Below are 18,889 nucleotides of genomic sequence, written 5' to 3'. Positions count from 1 at the left end.
AGTTAACCTCCTCCTGAAGTTATTTCTTATACAACTGCCTATTTTCTGCCCATGCTGAGCAATCTTGCATCAGTAAAGATTAATTTTTAAAGGGAAAGGTAATACGCAAATATCTTCATTGGTGCTTTCTCTTTCTAGAAAGATAGTATCATTTTTCCAGTTTTCTGCTGCAGACACACAGAGGATGGCACATGTCTGTGCATGCATTAGGGCACGTGGTCTGAGTTGGCTTTCATATATGTGGTATAAATCACAGCACCGAGTAATGTTATGATACTATAAGGTCAGCAATAATCTACTTGGGAAATATGTATGGATTATTTATGTAATATCTCATAGTACTTCTTTAGAGGGCCAAAATTCAGGATTTGATTGAAACTGTAAGCTTCTAAGCTACTGACTACCATATTTTTGTAGTTAATGTATCTGTATACATAAAAAGAAATATTTTTAGAGGCAAATTAGTATGTTTTCTATTTTAACCTAGCCAATCTGCTATGTATCAAATCCTTTGTTAGGGACCTGTAGCTAGCCACTGTCCCAATGAGTATTTAAGGCAAGAGGAATCTTTGGTCTGATCTGGTAGAATCACTCTCACGCATACTTTACAAGAGATGTACTCCCACATGCTTTACAAGACATGCAGCTGTTGGTCTGTTAATTTCAGAAAGTGCAGCCTCTCAGAGGAGACTGAGCTGAAAAGTAAAAATCAGTGAACAGAATTGGTTCTGTTTAGCTCAAAGCAAACCAGGACAAAAGTCAAGACTTTTTTTTATCTTTTCGGACCTATACGGTTTTCTTCATTGAGTTCCAGTTACAAGCCGTGCACATGCCTTCCTTGCTCTATCCTGTAGATAATGTTACGCTCCCTTCCACAAAGCCATAATTTCAGCTCCTCTGGTTTTATACAATGCCAGTAGAGTACCTGAATTCTGTACGTTCAGATATGAAGGAAGGAACAAATGGGAAAACAAGGGATAACAAGCACAAGGCCACTGCTATGTGTGATCAGGAACATGCATTCCCCTTGCCAGTGCTAAACTTTTTTTTCCTGGCTTCCTTTCATAGCAAAGTCAAGACATACCAGCATGTATATTAAAAATGCACAGATGAATCTACAGGTACAGGTAGTGCCTATATCCCTTTGGAGTACTAGGGTGTGTGTTAGTATACAGAATTTCTTTTCAATAGGTATTTCTGACCATGAAAATCTATACCAGACTTTGATAACCTTATCTAAGGCATCTCCATCCGCTCCTGTTATCTTAGACCTGTGATCCTCTTAGCTTTTCTCACTTTGTGAGGTTTCTGCATAAGAATGCATCACCTTGTTTTTCCAGGGATAATCCTACTCATCTGTTGTGTAAGCACAAAAGGAGAAATGTGATTTCTGTTGAAAGAGAAAGAGACTGCTGAAAAATCTTGCTTCCAAATGCACTGCAATATTCACTTGAAAACTTAGATAAAAAAGAAGGAGGAATAAACTCTGACCTTGGGAGAGAGATGGTTAGAAATCTTTCAATCTCTTAGGTTCTTATTTACATGTAAGCCATTTTTAGTTGTCCTGCAGATGTCCTGAGATTTAAATTCAGTTTCACTCTGATAAAACCTTCAATTTCTTTTGAATAAAAGAGCTTTGCAAGCTGGGGAAAATGACAATTTGTGCATGCCTTAGCTGCCAATGAATGCCTTTCCTTTTCTCAACATCTTATTACTATTCTCTGTTAAAATATATACACAGGTAGATGTGCATTCGCTTGTTCAGAGAACATTTTCTATGATTCATTTAAGAGTATTTCAGGATGATTTGGGGGTTTACTTCAAAAAGAAGCATATCAGATATAGACTCCACGTTAAAGCACAAGGAGCCTTGTGAGACACCAGACACACCTGGCACTACTGTTTTAGTCCTGGCTGATTCCTTTGTCTCTGCTGGGATTTTCTCACCTTTCAGTTTGTTAAATAAGGTATTTATGATTAATTCTATAAAGGAAATGGTAATTGGTCACAAAAAGATTTTGTGGTAAAGGATGGATACAAATACCTCTGAGCTGTATTATGTGAATGCTCTCTGCAGGACAGCAGCAGTTACTCACCTTTACTCAGCTCAGCTGACCCGTACCCTAATTACTAGCTCCAGAAACAAATCTGAGCTAAGTCAGAAAAAGATTAATAAAATGAGAAGCCTGGAAAATATGGCAATGTAATAAACATTGAGGACAATAAGAGGTGGGATATGAATCTTCCCATATATAAAAGTTTACCTTAATGAAAGACAGTAATGAAAAGTTCTCCATTTCCTTTCCGATTGGAATACAGAATAAAAGCAAAGTAAGAAATAGTAAAGAGATTTATAAAAAGTAGAAAACATTTTGCAATTATTAAGTTGTTTCAGGACCTGAACCGTTAAGAACTCTTCATCACTGAATTTTTTATTGAAGAAGTCAGAGACAAACTAGGAGTACTTCTGATGATGCAGTGAGAGATTCTGTCAGGTAACTTCCTATCCCCTATTTCTAGTGGTTAATTTTGCTCTGTCAAAAGCCTCTGAGGAGGATAAACTCAGAAGGTGTTTTAACATACCTTGCAGTTTGAGAACATGAACATTGTATCAGTAAGCACTGGTATCTAAAAGTCCAACAGACTATCTTACATGTAAGAAATGCTGTGTAAAAACAATTTTCCCATCTGGGATTCTGAATACATGCTGGGTCGTTTAGGCCCCAATTATATTTGAAAATTGATAATGCAGGCATTCTACGGCGTTTCAGTGTCGTCGTTTCTTATCATGGAACTGTCACTCACTCCCTGAGTGTTAAGAATAATGGTCACAAGACTCATTTTTTCAAAGAACTATTGCAGCATTCTTGCCAGAGGAGAACCTTTTTGAAAATAACAAATAATGCAAGGTATCCTAAGTTTTTCAAACGGTTGCTATGCTTGTCTATGATGTGGAAGACTGCAGAATCTCTATGTTTCCCATCTGGAAACAGTTCTCCAAGAGAGGCTTTCTCACATCACCGTAATAGAAGAAGTTCTAAGCAAAGTATTGGTGAGCAAATACTCTGTCAGGAGGAGTATGCAGATGCAGTTGAGTGAGAATGGTGCTTTCTTTTGTCTGTGTTAGTTTCATAGGTTTTGAGTTTTCCCTTGGGCGGGAGTTTCTCAAGTACTGAATGTGGCTGTTTGTGAAATGTTGAAGTGCAGACCTCGTATTGGCTACATGTTCATGGAGGGAATGCTCCAGCTGACACAGGAGACTCATGGCCTGTCCTGCTGGCTGCCATCAAGGACAAAAGCACAAGGAGGGCCTTCAGAGCTCTTGCCGGCCCTGCTAATTAGCAGCCACATCCCGACATCCAAGGAAATTTGTGTAAAGTCACCTTCATCTTAACTCTGAAACACACTGAGGTATGTTTCTGGCACAGCTGAGTATCTAGTCTCCTGGACATGAAGTCATGTTCTTGAATATTACTGGACTTGCCAAGCCAAAAATACTTAGTAGAGTGGGTTTGAACTTTAAGGATTTTACTGTGCTATTTAAGGATTTTACTGTGCTAGGATTTTTACTGCACTAAAGTCAGCAAAAGACGATGAATAGCAAAGGTTATACTAACATATAATGCAGGGAGGCAACCTACAGGCAATTGTCAAACATAATAGGATGCACAGACTTTGAATGCAGCTGCATTAAAACTCTTGCCTAGTCAATCAGCACCGAGGTTGTTGAACTGGGTGACTGCTTATTGCATGATGTATCTAAGAGGATATTGCATTCCTTCTGGCCAGTTGTGCTCACCAGCAATCAATTTCCTACATGAATTTGTTTTTTGCTATCAGCCCTAAAGTGAGTCCTAACACACTAGGATGAAAAAATAAAGCAAGGCTTAAGCCTCACCCTAAAAAGTCTACAGACTAAACGGACAAGAGAAAAGGAGCACTGAGTCACCTTCCCTAAATGAAAATGAGTGTGCCATGAGCTTGGGGCCTGGGAGAACTGGTGGGTCCCTGGTGCAGCAGGGCAGGGCCAGGCAGCTTGCAGCTGTCTGATCCCCAGGGCAGGTGTGTGCCCTGGGCCTAATGGATGGGCTCACAGGGGCTGAACACAGTCAGACAGTGAATCAGTGACATAGGGAGGAAATAACTCAATGTTTCCCACCTGTCACATCACTGCCTTGAAGACAAGGCCTTCTTTAATCGTGCTTCCTGAAAGATGGAGAAGGAAATCTGGACTGGCCCCAACTTGACCCACAGAGAGACTTTGGTCCTGGTCCAGCTCTCACACCAGGATGGGCAGGACAAACCCATTTGCCTACTTTTTTCTCCCCTGAAAAAGCTCTGTGTGTCCCAAAGGCATGGTTTGTGCATTTCCAAAGAGCAGGAAGGCAAAGAAAAGCTTTTTTCACAACATCTAATTCAGCAGTGCATTTACTCACATGCATATGAGCAAAAACAACAAATTCAACTATGAGACAAAATACAACAACGAGACTGCTAATATGCCTTACATTAGATGTTTGTTTAAGCATCTTATGGCTTAATTTACTTCTCATGCAGAAATGAAACCAGTGCATTTACTTGACTATTAAGCACTGTTTATTAACACTGTAATTGCAAAATATTAACCAAAGCTAAGTCAACTGGATGCAAGGGTATGGAAACATGAAGAGTTCTGGAAGATTGGGTTAAAAAATGACAGAGAGAGGCTGCAAGCACTCTGCTTTTCTTGTGGAGCACTCTGTTTTTGTAGAGTGAAAGTAACTACAGCAAAGACTTGATCACTTGTAGTTTTTCTCCGATATTGCCATAAGGCCTTTTTACTAACATTTTAGTGAAGTCAAATCATTGGCTTGAGTAAAGAAAAGTATGTACTACAGTTGCTTTTAAGCAAATGAATTCTACTGTTGTAACAAATGTGTCATAAGACTGTGCTTAGATCTAGAGGAATGAACTCTCTCTGATTTTTCCCCTTCAGTAAAGTGTAAACTGTGAGGCAATAAGAGACAAAAAAAGGGCACACAATGTAGTATTAACAAACCCTACACTTTTAACAAGACATGACATGATACCAAATTACAACTTTTATACATTAAATCTTCCAAAGGTCATATCTTCTCTGTCATGGTGTGCACATCTCTCATGTCATCTCTTGAAAAGTAGGTTTTGCTACTTTAAAAAAAAATTAAATCTTCAAGGTGCATCTATTCCAGTAAACCATAGTATGCAGCTGTTTTCCAGAAAACAAAAGGAAGTAGAAAGCAGTGGATGATTTATTAGTTCAAGACTTCCATGTTTACCTCTAATAATGAAGTTTTCCTCCTGCTACTTTTCTCAAGGCCATGTAACTAGACTTGCTATTGTAATGTCTGCTGATCTTTTTTTTTCTGTTTGTTTTTTTTTTTTTGCTAACTTTTGACAAAACAAGACCTCCCTCCTGCCTGTGTCTTCACTGAAGTGATCACTACTGCTTGCATTTGGAATAAAGGTCCTGGTGGTTCCACCGAACTGGTTTCAAAGTTGCCTCCTACAAACACCAGTGTGGGGTAATGCAGGACATCACTATACATTGAGTTCAAAATCAAAAACATTTTGGCTGTCTGCTATTTTCCATACCTAATTGTTACATATGTTTCTCCATGAACAATTTTTTATGATTGGATGAGTAGAGTAGTGACTTCAGTTAACCACATTTCTTCAGTAATTCCCTGTATTGACTATGTGAGAATTCTTATCAGAAGTGTGAAAAAAAATTAAATTAATTATATCAGCTTCATAATAAAAAGCAACACAAACAGAAATAGGAGAGTATAAAACATTACATCATCACTGTACATCTTCCAGTTGTTTAGGAAACCTAAAACACAACCCTTTTCCCCCAGAAACATCAAACCCTGGAACAGTGGTTGCCAAAAGGCAGAGACTGAACTTTCACACATATAAATATAGTCTACTGTACAGAGGTAAGGGCGACTTGTGTAGTAAGAAATTAATTAAACTTTTCTTTCAGAATTCATAACATTGCAATTCATACGAAATTCTCTTTTCAACCTAACAGCATTTTAATAGTTTACAAACCACTTATATTTTCACTGGCAATTCTTGAGAAAATTTGATAGTTTGCCAAAATAATAACTATACTAAGGCAAGGACCACACTGCACCTGCAACAGTAATTTGTAGTTTACTGGAAACTGGCAAGTACCAAAAAAGTGTACTGGCTTCAGGGGAATAGAGGATAGCAGGCTGGGCTTCCTTTCACCATTACCATACATCGAATACAAGGCTCCACAACCCTATTTCTGCTGCCTTTGGGATCTCAACCTAAACAGTTACTACACACCACCGCTGTCAATATGTGACACAAAGACCCATTCCATCCCATGCAGGAAAAAGCCTTCATGCTGCTAGATCATGGAATGAGTAATCTTGCTTAAAGGACAGAGTTTATTCCAGAAACGTAAGATTACAAATAGTGATAATGCAATACAAGTATAGCATTGATCAAATGCTTCAGGTAGATTGCTCATTCTTTTCCTGTTTTTTTTTTGAAAAAAAAGAGGGAAATTATGTATCAAGCCAATGGAGCCACCGAAAATAAAGTACTCTAGAATGATGAAGTACTGATCTTGGAGTTTTAAAGCATGTTGAATTTTTCCCTTTGTGATTATGCTATCTATTTGAGAAAAAAAATGTAACCCTTGCTGTTTCTAATTTTCAATTTACAACCTGCATTTTAATATTTTTATTTCATAGTTACTTCATCTGTTTTGGGAAAGCCAGTTTAAACACTGTTCTATTTCTAAATCATCTGGACCAGTCCCATTAATTTGTTCAGGTGGCTGCTTTGGAAAAATTTCCATTTGGCTTTTTGTGTTGCAAGGAGTCCTCCTAAACTCACTTCTTTGTTTTGAAATTCTCTCATAAAAACATATTTTGCAACTTCAAGGTCAAAAAAAAAAAGTTAAAAATATTTAAAAAGAAGAATATTCCAAATAACTTTTGTCAAAGAAACACTGTACACTGTAGGAAAGCTTGCTTCCTTACTTACAAAGCATCAGGTGGTTGTAGCTGTCTCTGGATCTGAATATTTTTTGTTCCTCTTACCTAACATGTTCTGCATAAGTGGTGGTAAAATCTACAGAAAAAGATATTTATCTTCCTTTAGACAGACCTCTTTTCTTTTGCCCCATTACTTGTCATCCTTACAAAAATACATTCGGTAAAAGGCTAGCAATGATGAACAATATAGAGCTGATGATACTTGATTTCCCCATTCAGTAATTCTCCTTCAAAAGGAGCAATCACCACACTCACTGGAGTCATTACAGGAGCAATTGCCATTCATACTGCCTATAGAAATAAATTCAAAAGTAGTGCCTAAGGTTTCTCCTACACTGTGGTATGATTCAGATGGGTGCTCTCTTCCATAACTTTTGGGTTCTACTTGGTAATTGTAAAATTAATTTGGTTATCAGTCTTTTGATTGACATATTGAGGAGTCATGTGTCCATGGAATTCAAATCTCCGAAAGCAACTTCTTTTCAGCTGCTTTGCCCGTGAGAGGTCAGATACCCAATGAAGTTTGAGATAAAACCTGGAAAACATGAGTAAGAAGACGTAACCTTTTCCAATTCCACTTGACCAGAATCTTCATTGTTTGTTGGATTGCATCACATTTTTTCTCGTTAAGGATTCTGTAATATCTGAAGTCTTCTACAGATATCTTGCTTACACTTTCAATGGATTTTTGGGAAAAAAATCTGCTCTCTCAGAGGGAATGGTTGTTGCTATTAATTCCTCCACTTTCTCCAGTGATATTGCATGAAATATGATCACTCAAAAGTGGATAGAGTGGAAACTGCTCATTTTTCTTGAGCTTCATGGCACTGCATATCCTTTTCATCATAGCTGTGCAAAGCAGTTTCTTTGCGGCTGGCAGCACCATGATTCCATATACTCTTGACAGTGTTGCCTATTTCATAAATCTATACAGGTTCATTTTTCTCTGGTCCTTCTCCCCTGATCAGTGGTAGCAAATTTTCTTCATCTTTGTTTCTGAAGAGATCTGCAGTTAATATTTCCTACGCTGCTGTCTCATGAATCTTTATAGCATCTATTTTGAGTTCCCCAATGATCATTTCTACATCAATAATATCAAATTCTTCTGTTTTGTCAGTTATATCAAAGTTGCCTATTGATCCATTGGGAAACATCTTTGATATATAATGCTTGACACATCTTTTCATTTGCTAGTAAGAAATGATTAGAATATTTTCATGTCTGTTTTTTATTGGCCCTGAAGGTCTCCAACTAAAATAATTCATAACCCTTTTTCTGATTGACATGACTTCTGTACACCTTTTTAATATCTGCCATCTTCACTGCAGATATTTAAGTACAGACATAAGCATACACATATGCTTCTTTTCCTGATTCAATAGTAATTTTAAGTATTTACTAAGATATACTTGCATTTCTATTTTATTTCACTTCCTCTTCTCATGTCTTGATAACCTCTTACTTAATATCTGAGGAGATTCAGCTTTGATTATTTGTGTTTGGTGATGACATCCCACATAGCTTCATCAATCTGTTCTTGCTGTGGTAGCAAAATCCTAATATGGTCTCCACCAGCCAGGTATAGAGACTGCTGATCTTCTCCAAGCTTTTCAGTAACATCATCCTCTATATTATGATAGTTAAAATGCCATATTTACTGGAGAGAGGTTGTAAGGCTGTTCACCATCCATACTTGTTCTGCTTTTTTATTTTGTTCTTCCTGAAAGGAGGAGTAAAATATGGTCTCTCTGTTTCTCAGTTTTACCATCTGGGGAACACAACTATAAGTCCTAAACCAAATTATAACTCTTTATGTGGAGATTTACATTACTACCACAGGATGACCTTGTCAATGAAGATACACAGGCCGTGTTCTACCACCTATATATGTATACATTCATTTAACACGTGCCAAGGAGGATATCACAGTGACTTAATGAAGTCCACTGGGATGTTGCATTTTTCTTTTTCTTCTTCATGTTATGCTGTTTTTAGGGATGTGGTACTGTCTGATTGTCACCTTCATGCAGTGTCTGGAATTTCATGCACAGGGCTCTACTCATAACTCAGTCACAGTTTACTGTGTCTTTTCATCATGATCCTCTCAGCTCTGCTCTTCCTAATGGATAGTTTGTAATTTCTTGAGCCTGAGGGCCTCAAGTTGTGCCAGGGGATGTTTAGATTGGATATTCAGAAAAATTTCTGTACTGAAAGAGCAGTGAAGCATTGGAACAGGCTGCTCAGGGAAGTGGTGGAGTCATCATCTCTGAAGGTGTTCAAAAAACGTGTAGATATGGCACTTTGGGACATGATTTAGTGGTCTTGGTAGTGTTGGACTTGATCATAGAGGTCTTTTCCAACATTAACGATTCTATAATTCTATTTTATGCAGTCTGTTCCTGACAATCTGGACCTACCTAACTTTCCAGGTTCCTATTTTTTTTCCTGACTTTATTCATCCTGTAGAATATGAGGTACCTCCCATAATTCCATATACAAGGAATAGGATAACTTCAGCAGAATTTATTTCAAAATACAAGCTGCTTTCACAAGCAAGTTTTGACTCTCATCTGTCAAGCGCACTGATTGTACACTGTATGTGGCTCAAAAAATCTGAGGTTCAGATGCACCGGATTTCTTCTCTGATCTTAGAGCTTCATAGAGACTTCAGACTAGGTACTAGAAGCCAAAAGGTGACTTTATGCACAACTTTTTGGGTTCATTGTCAGCTTGGCGACTACCAGCTGAAAGTTCATTACTGTAATGTCAAGCACAAAGGAGTCTATTTCTTGGCTGAACAGTTAAACTTTCCAACAGAGAGAGAAAAATGTGTCTCTGAATGAACTTCCAGACATTCTGATATATTTTTCAAAGCTTTCTGGATTGATGAGTGTTGTGTGAGTAACCAGGTGCTGTTCCAATATCTACAAGCAGTAATAGGAGTTTTGTAGTTATGAACTCAGCACTCTCAGAATATACAGATTGATGGGTTGTTCACTTGATTTTAACTTTACTACTTGGTCTAGTCATTACTGAGGCCTGCTGTAAGACTGACTGCAGACAGAGAGTAGGATTTGTAAGTGAAAAAATTATATTGTCGGTATGTCTGGCAGTCATACTCTTTTGGCAGATGCAGGTGAGGTAAGTGGTAATGTGACAAAAAGTAAACAGAAAGATGTTTATGTTAGCGAAGATTGCAAAAATCATGGGAAACTCTTGAGTGACCTAGAAAAGCAGGATTTATTATGCAAAGAAGTGCAGTGCAAGAACATGCTGGATTATAATACATGGTCACATTTTGTATGAAGATCCTTTATCCTTTGTTTATGCAGTTTCTTCTGGGTTTTCAATTACTTTTAACCTTTTTAAAAAAACATCAGGTCATAAAGGACAGCACAAGAAGTGTACTTATTGTGCAGCCATGGTCAGAAAAGTTAATTAGATGTTAGACTGCATTAAGGATGAGACAGAGAATAAAAAGGAGAAGATAACATATTCTTAAATGTATGCTGATATTCTAAACTCACCTTGAATGTTGAATTCACTTAACATTGTATTATCTCAAGAAGAAGGGGATGTAAAAAACACAACTGTCCCAAAAAAAAGGACAATGAAAGGAATTCATTAGCTTTAAGAACAAGTGAGGTAATCACATCAGAAGGGAGCAAAAAGTCCAGGACTCTTTCACATGGAAAGATGCCGAGGAGATATAGCTGGTGGGGATATAGTAGAACCTCATAGAGAAGACATGATAACAGGGAGACTGAATCAGTGGTGTAATTTGTACCTTCTAATAACAGAACAAAGGAGCCGTATAATTGCTTTCTGTGATTAAACAGTAGCTTCATACTGTTCAAAAGAAAATCCTTTCCCTTTCTGTAATGAAAAAAATTAACCTGTGGAACACAATGACGCAAGAAATTGAGCAAATAGCTTAGTGTGGTGCAAGGATGGATGGCAGTGCCAAGAGGGAATAAAAAAAGACTATGCAAACACACAGAATAAAATAAAATAACAGAGGTCATCAATCCTAATGCTTCTAACCATAAGTTATTCATGTACAAGCATTCATTTTGTTCATTATTACTACAGCTGTGCTTTGAGGGAACAGTTTCACGCCATTGGTAAGATCCCAACAGGAGACTGAAAACTACTTCTCAAACAGTATCCTGAGCTGTGAACATTAGTCTGTTCCCATATGTCATCTCCTACATCTCTAACATGGAGTCCACTAATCCGAAAACACCATGGACTGTGCTCATGCTGGAATGTACTCTTTGCCCATATTCCCATTGTTCCCTGCAGGGGCTATCAAGGCAAATTACTACAGTGGCTCTGTAGAACTGATTTGTTGGTTGCATTTAAGGGTTGTAAGGTAGGGCTTTTAATAATGTCCACAGTATCACAACACACTGCCTGTGATTGTTACTTATTCCTTCTCAACAGAGAAATTTGCACAATGTGCAAGCACAACGTTGCTCCTGGTACTAAAAAGACAAGAAAATCACCAGTGGCTAGTACGAAAATCTCCTGAAGGAATAAAACAAATCCATAGGCAGAGGAACGGTCGTATTGCACCTGAGATTCAACCCTGACATCTCCTTTCAGAAGCGGCAGCAGCAGACGGCAAATCAGAGCCACACACTGCTCCTGTGAGGCTTCACCCTGCGTGGTGCTAAGTGCTCCACCTGCAGCCCAGCCAAGCCACCAGCCCCAGGGCCAGGCTGTCCTCCTACAGCCAGGAGGACTCCTTACGAGCTTGTGCTTTGCCGGGTTGCAATCGGTTGCCTGCTCCATTTGGGGCAGAGATTTTGGAGAGCCCAGGGAGGGATTTTATTTGAGCTCTCGGGAGCATAACAATTTCATGCTTTATCTTGGACTGATTCCCTGCTAGATGGTTTTGACATGTTCCTGGGCTGAGGCAAAGGAAAGAGCAGATGTCACCTCTGCGTTCCCCTGTGCAGGTCTCTGATGGAAGCTGTGGGTCCAAAGAGCTTCACAGTCTGCATTCTTCCTCTCCAAGCATAGGGGCTGCAAAGGTCCTTGCTTTTCAGCCAGATTACAAATAAGAAAGGATCCTTGCACAGTCACATTAACATCAGGGACAAAGTATTCATTTGGTAAGGGTATCCACAGTATGAATGAGTGTACGCAGGAGGAGATTTGTAACACAGACCTGAATGCAGAGCGTGTAATTTGGGGGCTATTGGTTGCTATGGAGTTCAGCTGAAGTGGAAAGTAACAGCAAAAAAACTCAGTACTTGTATACAGAAGAACCTCCAGCAGAAACATAACAAGGGGAATAATTTTATATTTTTAAGAAAGCCACTAAGAGGCAATTTTTACATGATAAAAGAATAGACCGATGCAGCTTCTTTCTGCAGCCTGGTACATTTCCCCTTCACTGGCAATGGCAGAGGCTTCCAATTTGTTCCAAGCAGGAAATCAAAGCCAGCCAGATATCTGTGGGTGGCTGGCTTCCGTTCAGTTATAAGCTAAGCAGTGGATTTCTGATATTGTTAAATCTCAGTTTAGTCTACGCTATTTTTTATACCCAGTGTGTTGTTGGACAAAGCATTTCTGAAGAAAAGAATCAGTACACTTATCTATCCAGTGTATTATCCTGGATACAAAGTTATCTGGGGATTTTATTTATAGACTTACACAGATGCTGTGGGGAAAAACTTGCTATCTTTTCATTACAAAACAGAAGAGATGTCTGTCTGAAGCTGACATACTGGAACAACCAAAGATAGCTACACTGGATGTGACAGAAGAATAATTTGGAGCTATGACATTAAGTTAATACAACCTGTGTTTTACTCAGTAGGAGTTTTATGTGCATGTATTCAGGTTCTACAGAGAAATAAAAAGATCTGTAACTTAACTTGAGCATGACAAGGAAGGGGTTGGTACCCTGCAAAATAAGAAAAAATCTCAGACTGTTGTGTAAGAATTTATCTAGTTTTGTGCTGGTGAATTATTCATATTCTTGCAGCTAACAAGTTAAAATGGCTTTGAATTGTTCTGAGAAAAACGTAACCCTCGGCTGATCAAAATATTTGTTGCATACACTTGTTGTGAAGGCAATCCATTTTCTCTGCGAATCACACAAAAGCCTTGCTAATTTCTGTGCCCATATGTGCTATTCAGACCTCAGACAGATGAGACAAACAAGCCCTCTTCAGAAGAGCGCGTGAGTCAGCTCTGAGTTCCTCTCTTCATCTCCTCTGGTGCAGGATTAGTCAAGTGAGTCACCATGTTTATTCACAGTTCTTCATTTTGTTGTTATTCTTTCTGCTTATTCTTCAGCCAAGGGCTGCCCCATGTTGTGCAGGGTTCATACAAGGGGCCTTTCCTCACCAAAAGGTCATAAAATGTGGAGATCAGGTCTTGCAATGGTTGGATTGACTGCTACTTCCCTCTGATGCCAGAGAAGCAGGGTAGGTACTCATGGTCATGAGTTTGAATCATGACATGAATCCCCAAGGACTGTATGTCAGTAATTTCTAGTGCTTTTTTTAGCAGAGGTGGATTTTAAATTTCTAAAATAACTACATGAATTGAAGAACATTGATGGAATTTGGGGGGTTCTTATCAATACTTCATGAGCAGAAAGCAGAATTCAATCTGCTGAAATAAAGGACTTTGTATGATTTATGAACACTGGTTCAAAACCCAATGCTTACTGAATTCCAAGGGCTCTTCCATGAGAAGCAACTTTTAGTTGTTTCCATGTGGAAATAGCTAAAAGCGTTCCTTCCTGGGTTCTCCCTCCTCCAGCCGCATTGATCTGCTGTGTTATTCACGTATCCCTTTCTAAGCCTTTCTTAGAATCATAGGATCATTTTGGTTGGAGAAGACCTTTAAGATCATTGAGTCCAACCATTAACCTAACGCTACCAAGTCCACCAATAAACTATGTTCCTAAGCACCACATCTACACATCTTTTAAATACCTCCAGGGATGGTGACTCCACCACTTCCTTGATTGGCCTGTTCCAGGATTTAACAACCTTTTACGCAAAGAGATTTTTCCTAATATCCAATCTAAACTGGGTCAATTTGAGCTCATATCCTCTTGTCTTATCCCTCATTACTTGGGAGAAGAGAACAAACCCCATCTCCCTACAACCTCCTTTCAGGTAGTTGTAGAGAACTTTAAGGTGTCCCCTGAGTATCCTTTTCTCCAGAATAAACAACTCCAGTTCCCTCAACTGCTCATCATAAGACTTATGTTCTAGACCCTTCACCAGCTTTGTTGCCTGTCCTCAGACACACGCCAGCCCCTTAATGTCTTTCATGCATTGAGGGGCCCAAGACTGAATTCAATTTCAAGGCACAGCCAGCTTCTTCAGCTTTGATTAGCTCAAATAATTTGGGGCAATCTGAAGATGTTTTTCTGGTCCTTCTTTCTGTTACTTTTTCTGCACTTCTCTCTCAGTGGGAATCCTCCTTGCAGGGCAGTGCCAGCTTTCCCCTGACTCAGAGCTAAGTGTGCATTTCTGCTCTTCACCACTGATTTATTGTGTAAGGAAAGAACAAAGTGAGATGTGGTCTCTTATATGATTTGTATCTGTGCCATGTATTAAGCTTGCTAAACATTATCCAGCTTTGACAACCTTTTAAGGATTACAGAAGAGAGGTTTTTACCACAAACTAACTTAGAGATGTTAAGCTGAGTTGTCTGCAAATGCCAAGATAACAACACTGGTCCAAACTTCGTTAGCCTGGTGTCTTATGGGACAGTTAGGATTTTCAGTGACAGTTTGGTTTTGCTTACTACCAGACAGTCTTAATAGCTTCAGTTGCCAGTACTTCTGTATGTTCATACTTCTTACCATCTGAATAATCCAATTAACTTCACTAGCACGCCTAAAACAAAATCTGTGCTTAACTGTTCTAAGAATGTCAAAAGCCTTTACTGATCCTATCTTCTCCAAAATGTATCACTTCCTTGCAGCATGTTTTATTTGACCCCTTATTTTCCAGCAGTCTCTCGGCTTTATTATCCATGTATCTCTTCAAAATGGATGGTGGTGGAGACATGCAAATAGATCATTTAATTTCCCTGCAATGTCTTTATCCCCTTTAATTGTTCCCATTGCACCCTGGTACTCCACTGAGCCTTTTGATTCTCTCACAGCCTGCTTACACCTCTTATAATTAAGTAATTTCTTCTTATTTATTTTCATGTTATGCCTTTGGCTAATCTCTTCACTAAATCCCTCAGCTAAACCATCTTCATTTTTGTTTTACATTATTGTTACTTACCACTAGCTTCTGTTGGGCTAACTTCCCATTTTCCAAAGGATATTTGAAGAGCCTCTTTTGTAGTACCTTTCCATTCAGCCAAGGCAGACAGGCTCTCTCTCCCTCCTCCTTTTTGTCTTTCTAGGGCTTGTGCAAATCTTTTGTAACTCATTAGTTACTCACTAATTAGCTAACTCACTTCAGCAGGTTTCATGCAGAATCCTTATAGTACCTTAACACATTTCCCTTTGTGCAATAGTAACTAATTTCACTTTTTTTGTGTGTGTGCATGAGAGGGTTAAACTGGTGGGGAGAGAGGTTGGAGGAGGGAAGAGAATACTAAGTAAAGGAACAAAAGAGATGGACTAATAGAAAATGGTTCTGTGTTCATGCATAGAAAATGATTTGGATGCAAATCAGTCACACAGCTGAATGATTTGTCTCAAAGCCTCAAGATTAGGGAGTGGAGGGCTTCAGCCTCAAGTGGCACTCTGCTGATTTCTATCCAGACCCTGCAAAAAACCAAAACACCTGGAGGACTTGTTTGCTGCTTTCATATCTCCTTATACTCATCTGAAAAATGTCTTTGTGTTCACTTTGAGTTATTTCCTACACCATGTCTTAAAACTGCAAATACATAGAGCGGGAGAGGAATCTGGGCAGGGGATAGCCAGATCAGTTACACACTAAGAAAACTGAGTGCCATGTCTTCCAGGCAAATAATTTCTACTGAAACTACAGGGAAGTACAGGGGAGTAATCGCTTGATAACCTGGTAGTTTATGTTAGTACTCCAACAAAGACTGGAATTTCTCAGCATAGAGGAAGACTTTGTGCTCAGTCAAATGAAATATTTCATTGTGATTTAGAGTTTAAGTGGATTTCAGAAGATACACTGTGTGCACCATTTTCATACAGCCCTACCAAAATCATTACACAGCCTTTGAAAGAATCTGTAGTAGCAGGATTATGAGTTTGAAAGTTCTATTAAGTAGACTTCTCACAAATGATGGATGAAACTTTTACTTGTCACAGTGTAGCCCTGTTTTCACAGCAGCAGTAACAACAAGTATTTGGCTTATTTTAAGATTTGAAAATGTAGGGTTAAACGGAACTCTGAATGAATCCACTTTTCCCAATCTAGCCAGAAAATCAACCCATGAATGATAATGTCGTTCTTTGTTGACTTTCAACGAGAGAGTAGAGAAGGCTGGCATGAGTGTGAGGACAGTTTTGGAGACACCGCACAGCTCTGAGAAGTTCCATGGGGCAGTTCTTCTGGAAGGCTGACCTTCATCACTAGGGAGGCTGGGGCAGTGTAGTATAGGATACATCAAATAGATATAGTCTAGGGGAGCATTCGCTTTTTTCATCACTTAAGGTCTAGTAATCTGATGCTGCTATTTGTAAGTCATCATCACCCATTTCAGCTAGGCAGTAGGTAGCAATCCATACACCATTTCTTGAAATAAATTAAGACTAAAACCAAATGTCGGTTTCCAGTCCAAGCAGGATGCCTTCACTTTACGTTACTAAGGAAAGTACTCCTTCAATTTGTTCATTTAGCGCAGCTCCCCCATACAATTTGAAAAGGTCACGGTTGCCCTGTTCCTGCAAATAGAAGAGGGGTGGTCTGGTACCCAGCAGCAATAAAGTTAATTAACTTTAAGATCTATATACTGCAAGTTGCCTTTGCAACTATACTTCAGAGAAGCTTCTAACTTAGAGATTCACAGAGTTCAGAAACATTTTTTTCAAAAGAATGTGTTTTTAGAGAAAGAATCTATATTTCCACTGAAAATCTGCTGAAAGGAAAGAGAAGAAATAAGAAAACACTTCGCCATTTACTTTTAACAGAAATTTATCATGTGTTTCTCCTGTTCAGGAGTAGAACTTCTGATATTAGAAACATTTGTTTTGATCAAGCACAGGGGTTTTTTTTCTCTCAGGCAGAACTTGAAACAACGTTTTTGTAGGCTTAGATGACTTGTTTTAAGTTAAAGAAAACAGTAGAAAAGGATTAAATGAAAATCTCCATGGGAGAACATGATGTGAGCCTACTCTGTAATAGACCTCAGGCCTCATCAAAATTTCAGAGTTACGTGGAATTAAGGCAGACTGCAGTAACAGTATGTTACAATTTCATTTCACAGAAGGTTAAGCTGTACTTTCTGAAGCTTTCCTTGCTTGTTGCTCTCTAAAAGAATCTGTCGTTTGTAAAACACCTTAATGGGAAGGAGAGACAAGAGGGCCTGATTCAGATGACTTAGGTGAAAATATGGAAAAAGTCATTTAAATGTCCATTTCTCACTTTTGTAAAATGCATGAGATGGAAGTAGAGAGAGGCCCAGGCTTCCCAGTACAGACTTTCATATTAAAAAACATTTCAGTAGTTTCTTCTCTGTCACTTGTTATCTCCTTCAGGGCCTCCATGATTTCTAATTATTCTCCCAGAGCTGAGGGAAGCCTTGCAACCAGCCTATTGGTAGCTGCTAATTAATAAAGAATTCCCATTTTGAGTGGATACAGCTATTTGCTGTTTTGCATTTTGTTTACAGAAATAAGACAACAGTCAAACCTAATTGTGCAAGCTTAGAATCATTCCCTCCACTCAAGCAAGAAGCTGCGGAGCCTAGCTGTAACCATAACATCAATATTAGACTAATTTATTTCTTCTTCTGATTTTCATTTTTACAGTAGAAAGAAAAGAAGGAGGGGAAAAACCCCACAAAACACACTAAACCCCAACATACTGGCAAAGTATATCTGAAGGAGCAGGGATTTAAACTGATAGCCTGAATTCCTTTCATTTCACCACAGAGAAATATTTTTCCAAAGTAGCTAAGTTAAAATCTATTGTAAAGAATGCCAGTAGAATTGAAAAGATTTAATTCAGGGTTCATTCTATCCACCAGTGAGTGGAACTTATCACATCAACCAGGGGAATGTGAGTTTTAGAGCAGGAGCACTTTAGTGACACCTCTGAAACAACTCTTTTTTTCAGAAGAATTCTACCAGAATAAATCCCTGTCCCTTGCTCATGCCCCATCCACAGCAAAGCTGAGTATCTTGAGGTTTGAAGATAACTACAATCACTGATTTTTTTTCTTTTTCTCCTTTGTCTTTAGGAACTCCTTCATAGATATCCTTCGGGCTATCCTACTGTCCTTGGAAGTGCTTATTGAAGATCAGGAGCTTCAGATAAATGGCTTCATTCTAATTATAGATTGGAGCAACTTCTCCTTCAAGCAAGCCTCCAAGCTTACGCCATCTATCCTCAAACTGGCCATTGAGGGGTTACAGGTAGGTGGAGGATAATGCATGTACCTGCAACTTTTATTGCTGCACCCACTGATTTTTGCCTCATCATGCACTGGGCAGGGTGCAGGGCCATGGGAGAAAATAATCCAGAACGCTTTAGTGTCCCGTCCACTTGTGGCATAGGTTAACTTTCAGGTGTTTCGTTTTGACTATCTTTTGCATTTATATCAGCTGCAAATCAGTGTAACCAATGCATGTGTTATTTACCGCAGGGCTGAGGAGGACGGTTAGAGATTTGAGGCTAAATCCGTCAGAGAA

At 38.8% G+C, this 18,889-nt stretch overlaps 1 protein-coding gene across 1 annotated transcript in view; it reads left to right on the top strand.

The window, feature by feature from the left end:
• The window catches only part of CLVS2 (clavesin 2), a gene marked incomplete at its 3' end in the record, with an annotated part of 26,533 nt that extends 7,920 nt beyond the window's left edge, over positions 1-18,613 (top strand). The window contains exon 2 of the mRNA XM_009874426.1: positions 18,439-18,613. Coding sequence (XP_009872728.1) covers positions 18,439-18,613 — 175 coding nt within the window. The remainder of the gene's footprint in view (positions 1-18,438) is intronic.
• Between the last annotated feature and the right edge of the window lie 276 nt (positions 18,614-18,889).

This window comes from Apaloderma vittatum, unplaced genomic scaffold (assembly GCF_000703405.1).
Source record: "Apaloderma vittatum isolate BGI_N311 unplaced genomic scaffold, ASM70340v1 scaffold23008, whole genome shotgun sequence".
NCBI lineage: Eukaryota > Metazoa > Chordata > Aves > Trogoniformes > Trogonidae > Apaloderma > Apaloderma vittatum.
This window is presented reverse-complemented; position numbering and strand designations above follow the sequence as displayed.